This window comes from Pituophis catenifer, unplaced genomic scaffold (genome assembly GCF_029215685.1).
Source record: "Pituophis catenifer annectens isolate HBS135680 unplaced genomic scaffold, rPitCat1.0.hap2 SCAF_3, whole genome shotgun sequence".
Classification (NCBI taxonomy): Eukaryota; Metazoa; Chordata; class Lepidosauria; order Squamata; family Colubridae; genus Pituophis; species Pituophis catenifer.
The window spans coordinates 11,030,585-11,044,460 of NW_027256883.1; the positions used below are offsets into that span (position 1 = coordinate 11,030,585).

Below are 13,876 nucleotides of genomic sequence, written 5' to 3' on the forward strand. Positions count from 1 at the left end.
ACCAAAGTACATATGTGGATGAGTTTAATAAATTGCAACCTGAACTGTTTTCTTTTTCAGGAAGGAAGAAGAAAAAGAAGAAAGAAAGAAAGAAAGAAAGAAAGAAAGAAAGAAAGGAAGGAAGGAAGGAAGGAAGGAAGGAAGGAAGGAAGGAAGGAAGGAAGGAAGGAGGGAGGGAGGGAGGGAGGGAGGGAGGGAGGGAGGGAGGGAGGGAGGGGAAGGGAAGGGAAGGGAAGGGGAGGAAGGAAGGAAGGAAGGAAGGAAGGAAGGAAGGAAGGAAGGAAGGAAGGAAGGAAAAATAATTTCACATTCCTTTCCTTTACCTATTTAGACCTTTCTCTAACATTCAACCAGAAGCTGCCTCCTACAACCCATTATCCAGTGCCCTGTGTCTGTACCAGTGGTGGGTTGCTTCCGGTTCTGTCCGATAATAAAAGCGGCAGGAAGCTCCGCCCACCGACCCAAACGTCATAATTGACGATCTGCGCATGCACAGAAGCGCAAGCGCACGAGCGAAGCAAACCAGTAGTAAAGATAAGTAGAGCCCACCCCTGGTCTGTTCAAAGGGGCTCAAGGGAGCTCTTATGACAACAAGGAGTGACACACTGCCCTTTTGGCATGTGCACAGTGGTGCATATATGAAAGAAATAATTCTCTTCCTTTTCTCATTTTCTCCTGGAGACAGGTGAAATAACTTTGTCAAAAATATGAATTGCTTGCTTGCAGAGGGTCTGTGGACCTACAGCCCTTGCAGATCTCAGATTCATTTCCCATTCTCAATTGCTGGTGGGGCTGAGGTTGCACATACTTAAAGCAATGGACAGTGCACAACTAATTCATCAAATGTACAGTGCTGGTTTTATTTTATTTATTTTTTTGTTCTACTTCCTTCCGAGCCACGAGAGACATTCCTCTTTCGAGAAGACATTCATCCCAATATGAAGTGGTAATTTGGTTCAATTATGAAAATAACTGAAATCAAGAGATAAAATTGAAATGTAAAAAAATGCGATGGGGATTTTGAAATAATATGTTGTAAATGATGAAATAAAATAATTGATTGAGGCTATAATAAGAAATTAGGAATTAAGAGCAGATAGTGATATTGTTTATTATGTATCAAGAAGACATTAAGATAAGATCTGGAAGGTCAATTAAGTTAAAAGGTTTCAATGTATGAATTGAATAAGATGAAGTACATTGTTTATAGCTAAAAAATGTAATGGGGATTTTGAGAAATATATTTTATAAAGGGAGAAATAAGATAATTAATTGAAGCAATGTTAAGAAATTAGGATTTGAAGGGTGGATGGTGATATTGTTTATATATTATGTATTAAGAAGAGATAAAGATAAAATAAAAAAAGTAGGGAAAAAATATGATAGCAGAAATTGAAATATGTACATTGTATTTGGAAAAAACAAAAAAGAAGATTGGAATAGAATATACAAAATCAATATATGTTATAAATTTTATAAAATGTGACCCGGTCAATACTCTGTTCATAAAATATGTATATAAAAGAAAAAATTAATAAAACTTGCTTTTTAAAAAAAAAAGAGAGAGAAGACATTCATCCCACATACCAGAGGGACTTTTTTTTCCTCCACTGCTAGATTGGCACACCCATGCATTTAAACGGTGCACCCCAAAATAATGAACGCACCTTGGTTTGTGCATCGTTAAGTGTTTTGGCAGGCAACTGGCGAAGGCACGAGACAATGTCAGGATTGCTGGTGGATAGGCAGCTCACTTCGCGAGCCAAAACGGCAGCTTGGGATTCTGCTTTCTTTTTGCTGAGCGTTATCGCTGGAGAGAAAGCCGATCCGCCCTAAGAAAAGAAAAAGGGAGAATTAAGTTGACAGTGGAGCTGTGTGTATAACCTGAATGCCTGCTTTTAAAAGGGACATCAAAAAACCTAGAAAGGAAGAAAAAAAAAACACTCAAAAGGAATCCAGCAATTTCATTTCATTTCAACCACAGGCCAGAAGCATTAAAACATAGATATAAAATATAAAATATTGGGTAAGGCTACACTTGAACAATACTGCATCCAGTTTTGGTCGTCACGATGTAAAAAAGATATTGAGACTCTAGAAAGAGTGCAGAGAAGAGCCACAAAGATGATTAGGGGATGAGAGGCTAAAACATATGAAGAATGATTGCAGGAACTGGGTATGTCTAGTTTAATGAAAAGAAGGACTAGGGGCAGGGGTGAAATGCTCCCGGTTCGGACCGGATCGCCCGACCTGGTAGCAATAGCGGTGGGTGGTTCGGAGAACTGGTAGCGAAAATCCCTGCCTCCCCCCCAATGCCCAACTGAGCTGCACGATCATCAGAGGCTTTTTTTTTTATTTTTAAAAGCATTTTTTCTACAACCTCTTCGGTCAAAAAAATGCTTTTAAAAGTAAAATAAAAAGCCTCTGATGATCCCATGGCTCAGCTGAGATCGTCAGAGGCTTTTAAAAGCATTTTTTTACAACTTCTTCGGCTGAAGAGGTTGTAGAAAAAATGGTTTTAAAAGTTAAAAAAAAAAAAGTTGGCCACGCCCACTCAGTCACATTACCCCCCCCAACCAAGCCACGCCCACAAAACCGGTAGTAACAAATTTTACATTTCACCACTGACTAGGGGAGACATGATAGCAGTTTCAATATCTCAGGGGCTGCCACAAAGAAGAGGAAGTCAAGCTATTCTCCAAAGCACCTGAGGGCAGGACAAGAAGCAATGGGTGGAAACCACTGGTGGAATTCAAAAATTTTTACTACCAGTTCTGTGGGCATGGCTTGGTGGGCGTGGCAGGGTAAGGATATTGCAAAATCTCCATTCCCACCCCACTCCAGGAGAAGGATACTGCAAAATCCGCATTCCCACCTGATTCTGGGGCCAGCCAGAAGTGGTATTTGCCGGTTCTCTAAACTACACAAAATTTCCGCTACCAGTTCTCCAGAACCTGTCAGAACCTGCTGGATTTCACCCCTGGTGGAAACTAATCAAGGAGAGAAGTAACTTAGAACTAAGGAGAAATGTCCTGATAGTTAGAACAATTAGCCAGTGGAACGAGTTGCCTCCAGAAGTTGTGAATGCTCCAACACTGGAAGTTTTTAAGTAGATATTGCATAACCATTTGTCTGAAGTGGTGTAGGGTTTCATGCCTAGGCAGGGGGCTGGACCAGAAGACCTCCAAGGTCCCTTCCAACTCTGTTATTTTGTTAGACATATACCAAAAATGCATTATTTTAGCAATTTCCACGAAGGGGATAACATGCCCTCAGATTGATAGAAGAGAAGCCAGTTGGGAAGGTCACAATTTTTTTTAAAATTGTCAAGAAAGCCAACTGGGTCAACAATTGGAAAGAGTCACTCATTTCATCTGGATTAGTCCTGAGTTAGTTTTTTTTTTTTAATCAGATGATAATTAGAACTGCATAAAAAACAATGGCTACCAACCTGCCTTCCATTGAGGACCTGTATACTGCAGGAGTCAAAAAGAGGGCTGTGAAAATATTTACAGACCTCTCGCATCCTAGACATAAACTGTTTCAACTCCTACCCTCAAAACGACGCTATAGAGCATTGCACAACAGAACAACTAGACACAAGAACATTTTTTTCCCGAACGCCATCACTCTCCTAAACAAATAATTCCCTCAACATTGTCAACCTATTTACTAACTCTGCACTACTATTAATCTTCTCATCGTTTCTATCACCCATCTCCTCCCACTTATGACTGTATGTCTGTAATTTTGTTGCTTGTATTCTTACAATTTATATTGATGTTGTTTCCTGATTGCTTATTTGGACCCTATGACTATCATTAAGTGTTGTATCTTATGATTCTTGACAAATGTATCTTTTATTTTATGTACACTGAGAGCGTATGTACCAAGACAAAGTCCTTGTGTGTCCACTTGGCCAATAAAGAATTCTATTCTATTCTATTCTATTCTATCATGTTTTGATTGCATTGTCCACAATGATGGTATTTGCAAATCAATAGAAGACTCTCCTGTTGTCTTGCATTTTGCTTCTCCTTTTCTTTGTGTTCTTATCTTACTTCCCCATTTCAGCAGCTAGAATCTTCTAAATTTCATAAGAAAGATATATTCGCCTTAAATAAAGAGTGCGTAATTAATTTTAAAGGAACTTCTGTTTGCATGAAAGAAAAGGAAATATAATCAGATATATATGAGCTTTAGAACAGCAAGGCTAAATTAGCAAAAATCCAGTTGCAGAAATGATTAAATCAAAGTTTGGAACAAGGTTACTGAAAACTTGTTTTTTTTAAAAAAAAAAATCACTCCCTTTCCATCCATCCCACTCCCACCCACCCTTAATCCATGCACGGAAATATGACTGACTACATGGAAAATATCTTTTTCATTGACACCTGGCATAAATATTTACTGTGCATAACACAGTTATTGTTCCATGCCATCTGGAGACATAAATGTATGTTCAGAAACTGTTTTGTCACATGATTTGCTCAACAACTCTTCAATTTAACAAATGCAGCTCTGGAAAAAAATATTTTGATAAGTACAATTTTGGAAAGCAAATTTGAAGGTTAAACTGAACCTGGTGCAGCTGATTCCTGAGTAGGCATCAACATTTAATACGGGTTGTCCTTGGCTTATAACAGTTCATTTGAAGTTACAACAGCACTGAAAAAAGTGACTTATGACCAGTTTTCACCCTTATGACCATTGCAGCATCCCCATGGTCACGTGATCAAAATTCAGATGCTTGGCTAGTACTGACTCATATTTATGACGATTGCATAATAAGCGTCCCTAGATTGTTTGATCACATTTTGCAACCTTCTGGCAAGCAAAGTCAATGGGGAAGTCAGATTCACTTAACAACCATGTTACTATCTTAACAACTGCAGGGATTCACTTAATAGTTGTGGCAAGAAAGTTTGTAAAATGGGGCAAAATTCACTTAACAACTTTCTCGCTTAGTAACAGAAATTGTTATATGTTGAGGACTACCTGCCCAGAATATTGGTCTTCTGTCTACTAAAGTAAAGTAGATAGCTCTCCTTGCCCCATAACAAAATCAGAATTTCTGCTTCAGGGCTCCAAGTGCTAAAAGTAGACAGACACACTGATTTTTTTCTAGCAGCAAATTTTTAAGGTCCCTGTTATTATAAATATTCTGCTGGTTTCTATATTGCTTCCTCCAACTGGTTGGTTGTTGTGGCCCGCCAGCGGCCAGCAGATCTGGCAACAGATTCGGACAGTGAGGAGGTTGGGGAGGAACATGGGCCAGTCCTGGAGTCTGGGGAAGGCTCTGATGAGGGCTCTGCTTCGGAGGCAGAGAGGAGGCCAGGGCTGTATGCCAGTTACCAGCTGCCTTTGGAGTCAGACATCAGTGAGGCAGGCAAACAGCTGGAGCCTGTTCCCAGTGTGTGCATCAGTGGTGGGTTCCTCCCGGTTCGGTCCGGTTCGGCCGAGCCGGTAGCGGTGATGATATGACATCACCGAACCGGTTCTCCCCCCCCGCCCTCCCCCCCCACCCACGTTATTCTTACCTTTTATTTGGTCCCGCCCCCAATCTATTGCTGCCTCCTGAGTCCCAGCTGATGACTAGAAGGAAAAAAAACTGTTTAAACTCTTGCCGCGGGGCTTCAAAGGGCCGTCCTACAGCTGATCAGTGTTAAAAGCAAACACTGGGTCGTAAGTGCGAGGACTGGTCGTAAGTGCGAGGACCTTCCAGAAATGACTCTGACCAGCTAGCCACGCCCACCTAGTCACATGACCTCCAAGCCACACCCACAAAATAAACCACATCCACAGAACCGGTAGTAAAAAAATTTAGAACCCCTGGTGCGCATGCACAGCTAAAGAACAAGGGTCGACTTGGGAGTAAGGCCACAGGTGGACGATGAAGGGCCCCTCCCAGAGGGAATAAAAGAGGAGCGAAAGGGGAGTGGAGTTTGCAGGAGACAATTACTTCATTCCTGCATTCTTGCCAAGTATTGCGGCGTCTGAAAGATATCGGCCTGGCCACTCTCCAAGCCTGATAAAGATCGGTAATTGTGAACTATCTTGAAAGACTGTGGGAGAGGAAAGACTTTTCTGGAGAGGAATTCACTGTAGATTAAATAAAAGGGGTTTATCGGGACGAGGACTTGGCTTCGTGCTGCTGGGGAAGCCTAGGTCAGAACATTGGTCTCCAGGAAAGTCTCACGGTTTGCATTTAAAAGAGTGTGATACATAGAGCAAACTTCTGAGTAATAAGAAATCTGGGGACAGGTCTAGTTCCTATACAAAGAGGTTGTGTAGACTAATGTAGTCTGAGATCGGATTGGACCAAACAGACTTGGGCTGACCTGAAGAAGGAAATGTACAGCATTAGCGGTTCAAACAATTTCTGTTCCTCCTATAGAAGAACAGAAGCGAGCTCTTCAAATATTCATTGTGGTACAACATTTCCACCCAGTAAGTTGAGTCGGTTCTTTTCAGATCCAATTCCCAGCATGAAGAGGTTTTTTGCTTACAGATACCGTAGTGCTCGACTTACAACCATTCCTTTAGTAACTGTTCAGAGTGACAGCAACACTGAAAAAAGTGGTGTCAAGCAGAAAGCGCGCTTATGCTGTTCCAAGTATTATCGCTTCTCTGCTTGCCAACAGACCAGGGGGAGGGAAGGGTGAGATTGGAATGTGAACTCCAGACTTTGAGGAGGAGAGGCGTGAGACCCAAGGACACATCTGCAGGTGTTAGCCGAACCCAGAGACAATTTCTCATAACAAGATAACAACACTTAATTGGACAATGTGAACTGCACTACGGAGGGAAGGGGGGAAATTCATATTGAACTATTTGGGTTTGTGGGGAATTAGGTAGAGCTGGTTTTGCCTTCAACAGTGCCGAAATGACACACTCAATAAAGTTTTGCACTGAGATGTTGGGAGGTCTCAAGCATGCTTGTTTTGTTTGGGATCGTCATTCGGGACGTTGACAAGTGACTTACAACTGCTTCTTTCACTTAAAACAATCCCAGCATCCCTACGATCACGTGATCAAAATCTGGGCAACTGGCATGTACTTACGATGGTTGCAACATCTCAAGGTCATGTGACCATTTGCAACTTTCCCAATTAGTTTCCAACAAGTAAAATCAAGCTGCATTTGCATTAAAACCATGTGATTCGCTTAAGAACTGCAGTGATTCGCTTAACAACCAGGACAAAAAAAAGGTTGTAGAAAGTTAGCATCCACCCCTCTCCTAGATGAATGAAACATTTTGAGAAATATTAAAAAGGCAGAATATTATATTTCCCCAGATGATACGTTTTTAGAGGGAGAAAGCAGCTCCCACCTTTTCTTAATAGCCCACAGCAGATGTCAGCATTTAAGAGATAGATAGCTCTATTCTTAAGCAAATACCCTCACCCAAGATACAACAAAGGTAGGATTAGCCCTCAGCCACAATAGGAATTGCCCAACGTCCCTTCATTGCATCAGCAGTCCAAACTTCAACCAAACGTAGCTCAGTCAAACACCTAGGATTTGTACTTTGCCTATAGAGTCAGCTATGACCCGTACATGGCCCCATTGGAGTCTGACAATAACCAATAGAATACATGTTCTTGCACAGGAACAGGAAGCTCAAGTGCAAAGCCCAAGAGAAGGTATAAATACCCCCCACTCTCAACTCCATATGGTCAGCTGAACCAGAATTACAAACCTGCTTCTGCTTCATCAATAAATGGATCCTCTTTTCAATCACTGAAGAAAGTGACTTATGACCATCTTTCACACTTGTTTGTTTGTTTTGTTTGTTTGTTTTATTAAATTTATATACCACCCTACTCCTGAAGGACTCGAGGGCGGTGAACAGGCACAAAATAAAATACATAGATACAAAAGTTAGAAACATAATTAAAACCAGATTAAATAATTTAGCCCGAGACAATTAAAAATCCCAATAATTTAAAACAGATTAAAATTTCAATTTAAAAGAATTTTAAAACAGGGGAGAAAATTAGGCCAGGCCAGCTTGCTGGAATAGGAGGGTCTTAAGAGCACGGCGGAAAGTGCGCAGATCCGGGATCCTCCGTATCTCTGGGGAGAACTTGTTCCAGATAGTGAGTGCCCCCACAGAGAAGGCCCTCCTGGGGGCCGCCAGTCGACATTGTTTGGCTGACGGCACCTGGAGGAGCCCCTCTCTATGAGAGCGTACCGGCCGGTGGGAGGCTGTTTGTGGTAGTAGGCGGTCCTGTAAATAACCAAGTCCTAAGCCATGGAGCGCTCTAAAGGTGGTGACCAAAACCTTGAAGCGCACCCGGAAGACCACCGGGAGCCAATGCAGCTCCCACAGGAGGTGTCACACGGGAGCGCCATCTTGCTCCCATAACCACCCGCGCGGCCGCACTCTGCGCCAGTTGGAGCCTCTGGGTGCTCCTCAAGGGGAGCCCCATGTAGAGAGTGTTACAGTAGTCCAGGCGGGAAGTGACAAGGGCATGAGTGACTGTGTGTAGGGAGTCCCGATCCAGAAAGGGATGCAACTGGCGAATCAGGCAAACCTGATGAAAAATCCTCCCGGTCATGGCTGTCAAGTGCTCTTCTAAAGACAGCCGTGAATCCAGGAGGGCACCCAAGTTGCGAGCCCTCTCCGTGGGGGCCAGCAATTCGCCCCCAATAGTCAGCAATGGCGTCAACTGACTATATCAGGACGTCGGAAACCACAGCCACTCGGTCTTGGATGGGTTGAGCCTGAGCTTGTTCCTCCCCATCCAGATCCGCACGGCCTCCAGACACCGGGACATCACTTCAAGGGCATTGTTGGGGTGGTCCGGGATGGAGATCTATACACTTATGACCATTGGAGCATCCCCCGTGGTAACGTGATTTATATTTGGATGCTTGATAGCTGGCTCACATTTATGACATCCCGGGATCACGTGATCCCCTTTTGCGACCTTCTGACGAGCAAAATCAATGGGGAAACCAGATTCACTTAACAACTGTGTTGCTAATTTAACAACGGCAGTGACTCCCTTAACAAACGTGGCAAGAACCGTCGTAAAATTGGGGCAAAACGGACATAACAAATTTCTCACTCGCCAACATAAATTTTGGGCTCGGTTGTGGTCATAAATTGAGGACTAGCTGTATAAGCATGATCAGATGCTTATTATCTTTCTAGAAAGATCTGGAAGAGGTGGATTTTTGATTTGAGAAATTTGAAAACTAGCAGGAGCTCAATTTTTCTACTGTTTGTTTGTTCATTTGTTTATATCCTGCCTTTGTTGTTTTTATAAAATAAGGCAGCGAAGATATCCAACATAACCTTCCTTCTCCTATTTTATGCTGCTGTAAATCTATTAGGAGTGGAATATTCCAAATTCTCTAGAGACTGAACCCATATTGGGTGCCTACTATATCCCTACTTTCAAGTAAATCTTTTGAACTGAGACAATATCAGCCATCTTCTACAGAATAAGGTAAGGAACCGGATTTCTTCCAAATATTTCAGGATACATCCCTCACGGTTTTTAAAACCTTTTGCCTAGATCTTGTTCAGAATACAGAGAGTCCAAAGTGCCTTATTCATACAGGTAGTCCTCGATTTACGACCACAATAGAGCCCAAATTTTCTGTTGCTAAGTGAGGCAAGTGAGTTCTGTCCCATTTTATGGCCTTTCTTTCCACAGTTGCTAAGGGAATCCTTGCAGCTGTTAAGATAGAATAGAATAGAATAGAATAGAATAGAATAGAATAGAATAGAATAGAGTAGAGTAGAGTAGAGTAGAGTAGAGTAGAGTAGAGTAGAGTAGAGTAGAGTAGAGTAGAATAGAATAGAATAGAATAGAATAGAATGACAGAGTTGGGAGGGACCTTGGAGGTCTTCTAGTCCAACCTCCTGCTTAGGCAGGACACCCTATACCACTTCAGACAAATGGTTATCCAACCTCTTCTTAAAAACTTCGTGTTGGAGCATTCACAACTTCTGGAGGCAAGTTGTTCCAAGTTAGTAACACTTGGAAGTTAGTAACACTTCCAAGTTAGTAACACCGTTAAGTAAATCTGGCTTCCATATTGGTTTTGCTTGTCAGAAAGTCACAAAAAGTGATCATGTGACCCCAAGACAATGCAACCATCATAAATATGAGTCAGTTGCCAAGGGTCTGAATTTTGATCATGTGACCATGGAGAATGCCGCAATGGTTGTAAGCATGAAAAACGATCATAAGTCACTTTTTTCAGTGCCGTCGTCACTTCAAGCAGTCACTAAATGAATACAGGACTTCCTGTATTTTAAAATTGAGAATAGATTGGGGGAGATACCTCATTATGACCTTTGAAAAGTTGACGTGCTGTTCTGTGACTTCTTCTTCAACCTAACACATGAAGGAGGATCATTCTTATGTTTCTAAAAATGTATTGTTCAATAGAAAGGAAGTTCTACCAGATGCTGCCCTGATGTTCACCCTTTACTTGTAGACATGATCTCCGCACTCTTGAGTTTTTAAGTTATGCAATTGCAGGCACAGGTTTATGAATCAATGTTGAAGGAGTTATGGAAGGGTAGAACACACACAGCTACCCTGTCATCTTATCTGCAGTTCCCCTGTCTTACTTGACGTCATGTTTCTTCCATTACATTCACTTCCATCATTTTAATCACTTGCATAACTGAGAAATTTCCTTACAATCTTCCAGAAGAGGTGACAAACTAGACAAAGATTTACGATAAAAAGTCTTAAATGTTGGATGCCGTAAGTTAAAAAATATCTACTTCTGAGTTAAATACCAGCTTAGTTAGTCGGTTCTTCTATCACCTGGACAGCCAGATGTTGCAACAACCACCTTTCCTTCTACCCATCCTTACTCCTGCCACACATGGGCAAAATGCCACATCAGCTGGTAGATACATTCGCTACATTCTCCCAGTTCCTACAACCTGGTGGTGGGGTCACTCCATTCCACCCCAAATCCAACCAATTTTGAATGCCAGAAGCACAATACTTTTTCTTCTTGCGTGGGTCTGCAATAGGAAAAATGCAGAAGGACAGGAAATGCTTGTTTGTTTATTCATGTCAGAAGCATCTCCATTAAAATAAGGTATCAATAAAAGAGAATATTTGTAGCTCAGGGTTGAATTGAGGGGTCCTTGGTGATCTCTGTGCTAGTAAGGAATCCTGTTTGCTTTCAGTATCATATACCTTATTGCAGGGGTGAAATGCTACCGGTTCAGCCTGGTTCGCCCAAACCGGTAGTAAAAAAATGCTTTAAAAAAGTTTTTTAAAGGTTGCGTGGCACAGCTGATTGTCACAGCTGATCGTTGGAACCTTTTAAAAAAAATTTAAAGCATTTTTTTACTCTCGATTCGGGTAAATAAGTAGTAAAAAATGCTTTAAAAAGTAAAAAAAAAGGTTCCAACTATCACGGGCACAGCTGATTGTCATAGCTGATCATCGGAACTTTTAAAAACTTTTTAAAGTTAAAAAATGCTTTAAAATTTTTTTAAGTTGGCCACGCCCACCCAGTCACATGACACCCCCCCCCCCATCCAAGCCATGCCCACCAAGCCACGGCCACAGAACCAGTAGTACAATACTATTTCTGCTGACTGCTGATTGCCAGCAGTTTGGCAGTTCAAGTCCCACTAGGCTCCAGGTTAACTCAGCCTTCCATCCTTCCGAGGTGGGTAAAATGAGGACCCAGATTGTTGGGGGCAATAGGCTGACTCTGTAATCAGCTTAGAGAGGGATGTAAAGCAGTATATAAATGAAGCAGTATATAAGTCTAAGGGCTATTGCTATTAAAGTACAAAATGCAAGATTAAAATACAGTATATACAAGTTAAACAAATCTTGCTCAGAAACTATCAACATTAATTGCATTCTATCACACTTGCATGAAGTCCTCAAGTGTACACTGATAAGGACACAAAGGGCAAATATACATACTGTATATGTGGCTGTCTGCATGTCACCACAATCGCAAAGGATGGAAGCCACCAGATAGCCCTATTTGTTCAGAGTGTCTCTGGATCTTGTTGTATCCATGCACAATCTAGTCTGATTTCCCACTGCATTCCAGTGTGGTCTCTTTTTCAGAAACAAATACTATCAAAGTTAGTGGGACGTCCAAACAGATTTAGCCTACAGTTGAGCAACACACAACCCAGGGTTACATGTTGCCGAGGTGGCGCAGTGGTTAGAGTGCAGTACTGCAGCTACTTCAGCTGACTGCTAGTTCAGCAGATCAGCAGATCAAATCTCACTGGCTCAAGGTTGACTCAGCCTTCCATCCTTCCGAGGTGGGTAAAATGAGGACCCAGATTGTTGGGGGAAATATGCTATTTAGTATACTGTCTTTGGTGTAAGCCGCCCAGAGTCTTTGGAGAGTGGGCGGCATAAAAATATGAATAATAAAAATAAAATAAATAATAAAAAATTAATTTTAGTTTCCCGCAGCTCTTTTTCCACGAAGTTGGAGAACAATCCAAGAACACCTGCCAAATGCAACAGCCCACATTTTTTCTCAAGGGACTTTTAAAAAAACAACCCCAAAACCTGGTCCATTCATTCTCCAAGCCAGGTTACCGGGTTTAAAAACTCCCAATTTTTCCCATCTTCAGTGAAAAAAAAAACTGTATAAAAATTCATAGTCCTTCTATATAATATATTTGCTGGATTGATTCCTGAATATCTCTTGGCAGCTTCCAATTAGTACTACATATGAGACTATCCACTGCCCAATGTGGCCATTTCAAAGGGGGAAAAAACCCAAATTTGTCACAAAACATTTTAGGATAATTACTAATTCCAACCCGTCCCCAAAATAACTACAGGTACGATCACACTGGGACCAGAATTTACATTGTAAGTCAAAGTTGTTGTAAAGCAACTCATCATGTGACCAGACCCAACCTTACAACCATTTTTGACCATGGTTGTTAAGTGAATCACATGGTCCTTAAGTGGATCCAACCTCCTTAATAATTTTTTGGGGGGGAACAAAAATTATAAATTAACCAGATCAGCAAAATATAAAGGAAATCAATATAAAATGTTTTACCGTTGGTACTTGGCACCATCTAGACTGGCAAAAATATATCCAAATTTAAACCCCAATTGTTGGAAAGGTGGACAAAAGCAAGGTACCTTCTTACACACATGGTGGTTATGCTCCGAAAAAAAAAATATTGGATGAAAATACATAGTTGGATACAGGAAGTAACAGGCTTCCAGATAGAATTATACACCAGAATTGTTTCTTCTAGGACTAATGAAAAATAAATATGAAAAAACAACAACATATATTATTCTACATATGACAACGGCGGCAAGATTGGCATTTGCACAATGTTGGAGAAGTTCAAACATACCCTCCAAAGATTTAATAATTAGAAAGATATTAGATTGCGCCGAGATGGCTAAAATGACATTGGAACTGAAAGCACTGATGGATTTGGACTTTTACGTAATATGGGAGAAATGGTATAATTGGATTGAAGATAGAAAAAAAGGGAAATAACAGATAGTAGATTTTGTAAAATTATATAGCGTATAGGAGAACATTAGTGTGATAATATGTAAATGGTCACAGTCATGCACAAAAGTTGAATAAGAATTGTTTAATTGTTAAAACCCAATAAAAAAATAAAATTTTTAAAAAAATATTATTATTATTTTTTTGGTCAGCAATTAACTGGGAAGTTTGCAAATTGCAACTGAGTGGCTGCAGGGAGCTGCAACTGGTTGCAAACATCAGCTGGTTGCCGAGTGCCCAGATTGCAATCATGTGACTACAAGGGTGTGCAACCATTGTAAATGTGGTCACCAGAGCATCTTCCAGCTGAGTGATTCTTTTTAAAACCGAGATAGGAAGACTGAAGCAAGACACACTG

General features: G+C 41.2%; 1 protein-coding gene across 1 annotated transcript in view; it reads right to left on the reverse strand.

Moving 5' to 3' along the window:
• TG (thyroglobulin) overlaps positions 1-13,876 on the reverse strand; it is a 178,295-nt gene that overhangs the window by 19,923 nt on the left and 144,496 nt on the right. Inside the window, exon 39 of the mRNA XM_070940321.1 lies at positions 1,668-1,832. Within this exon, the coding sequence (XP_070796422.1) occupies positions 1,668-1,832 (165 nt within the window). The remainder of the gene's footprint in view (positions 1-1,667; positions 1,833-13,876) is intronic.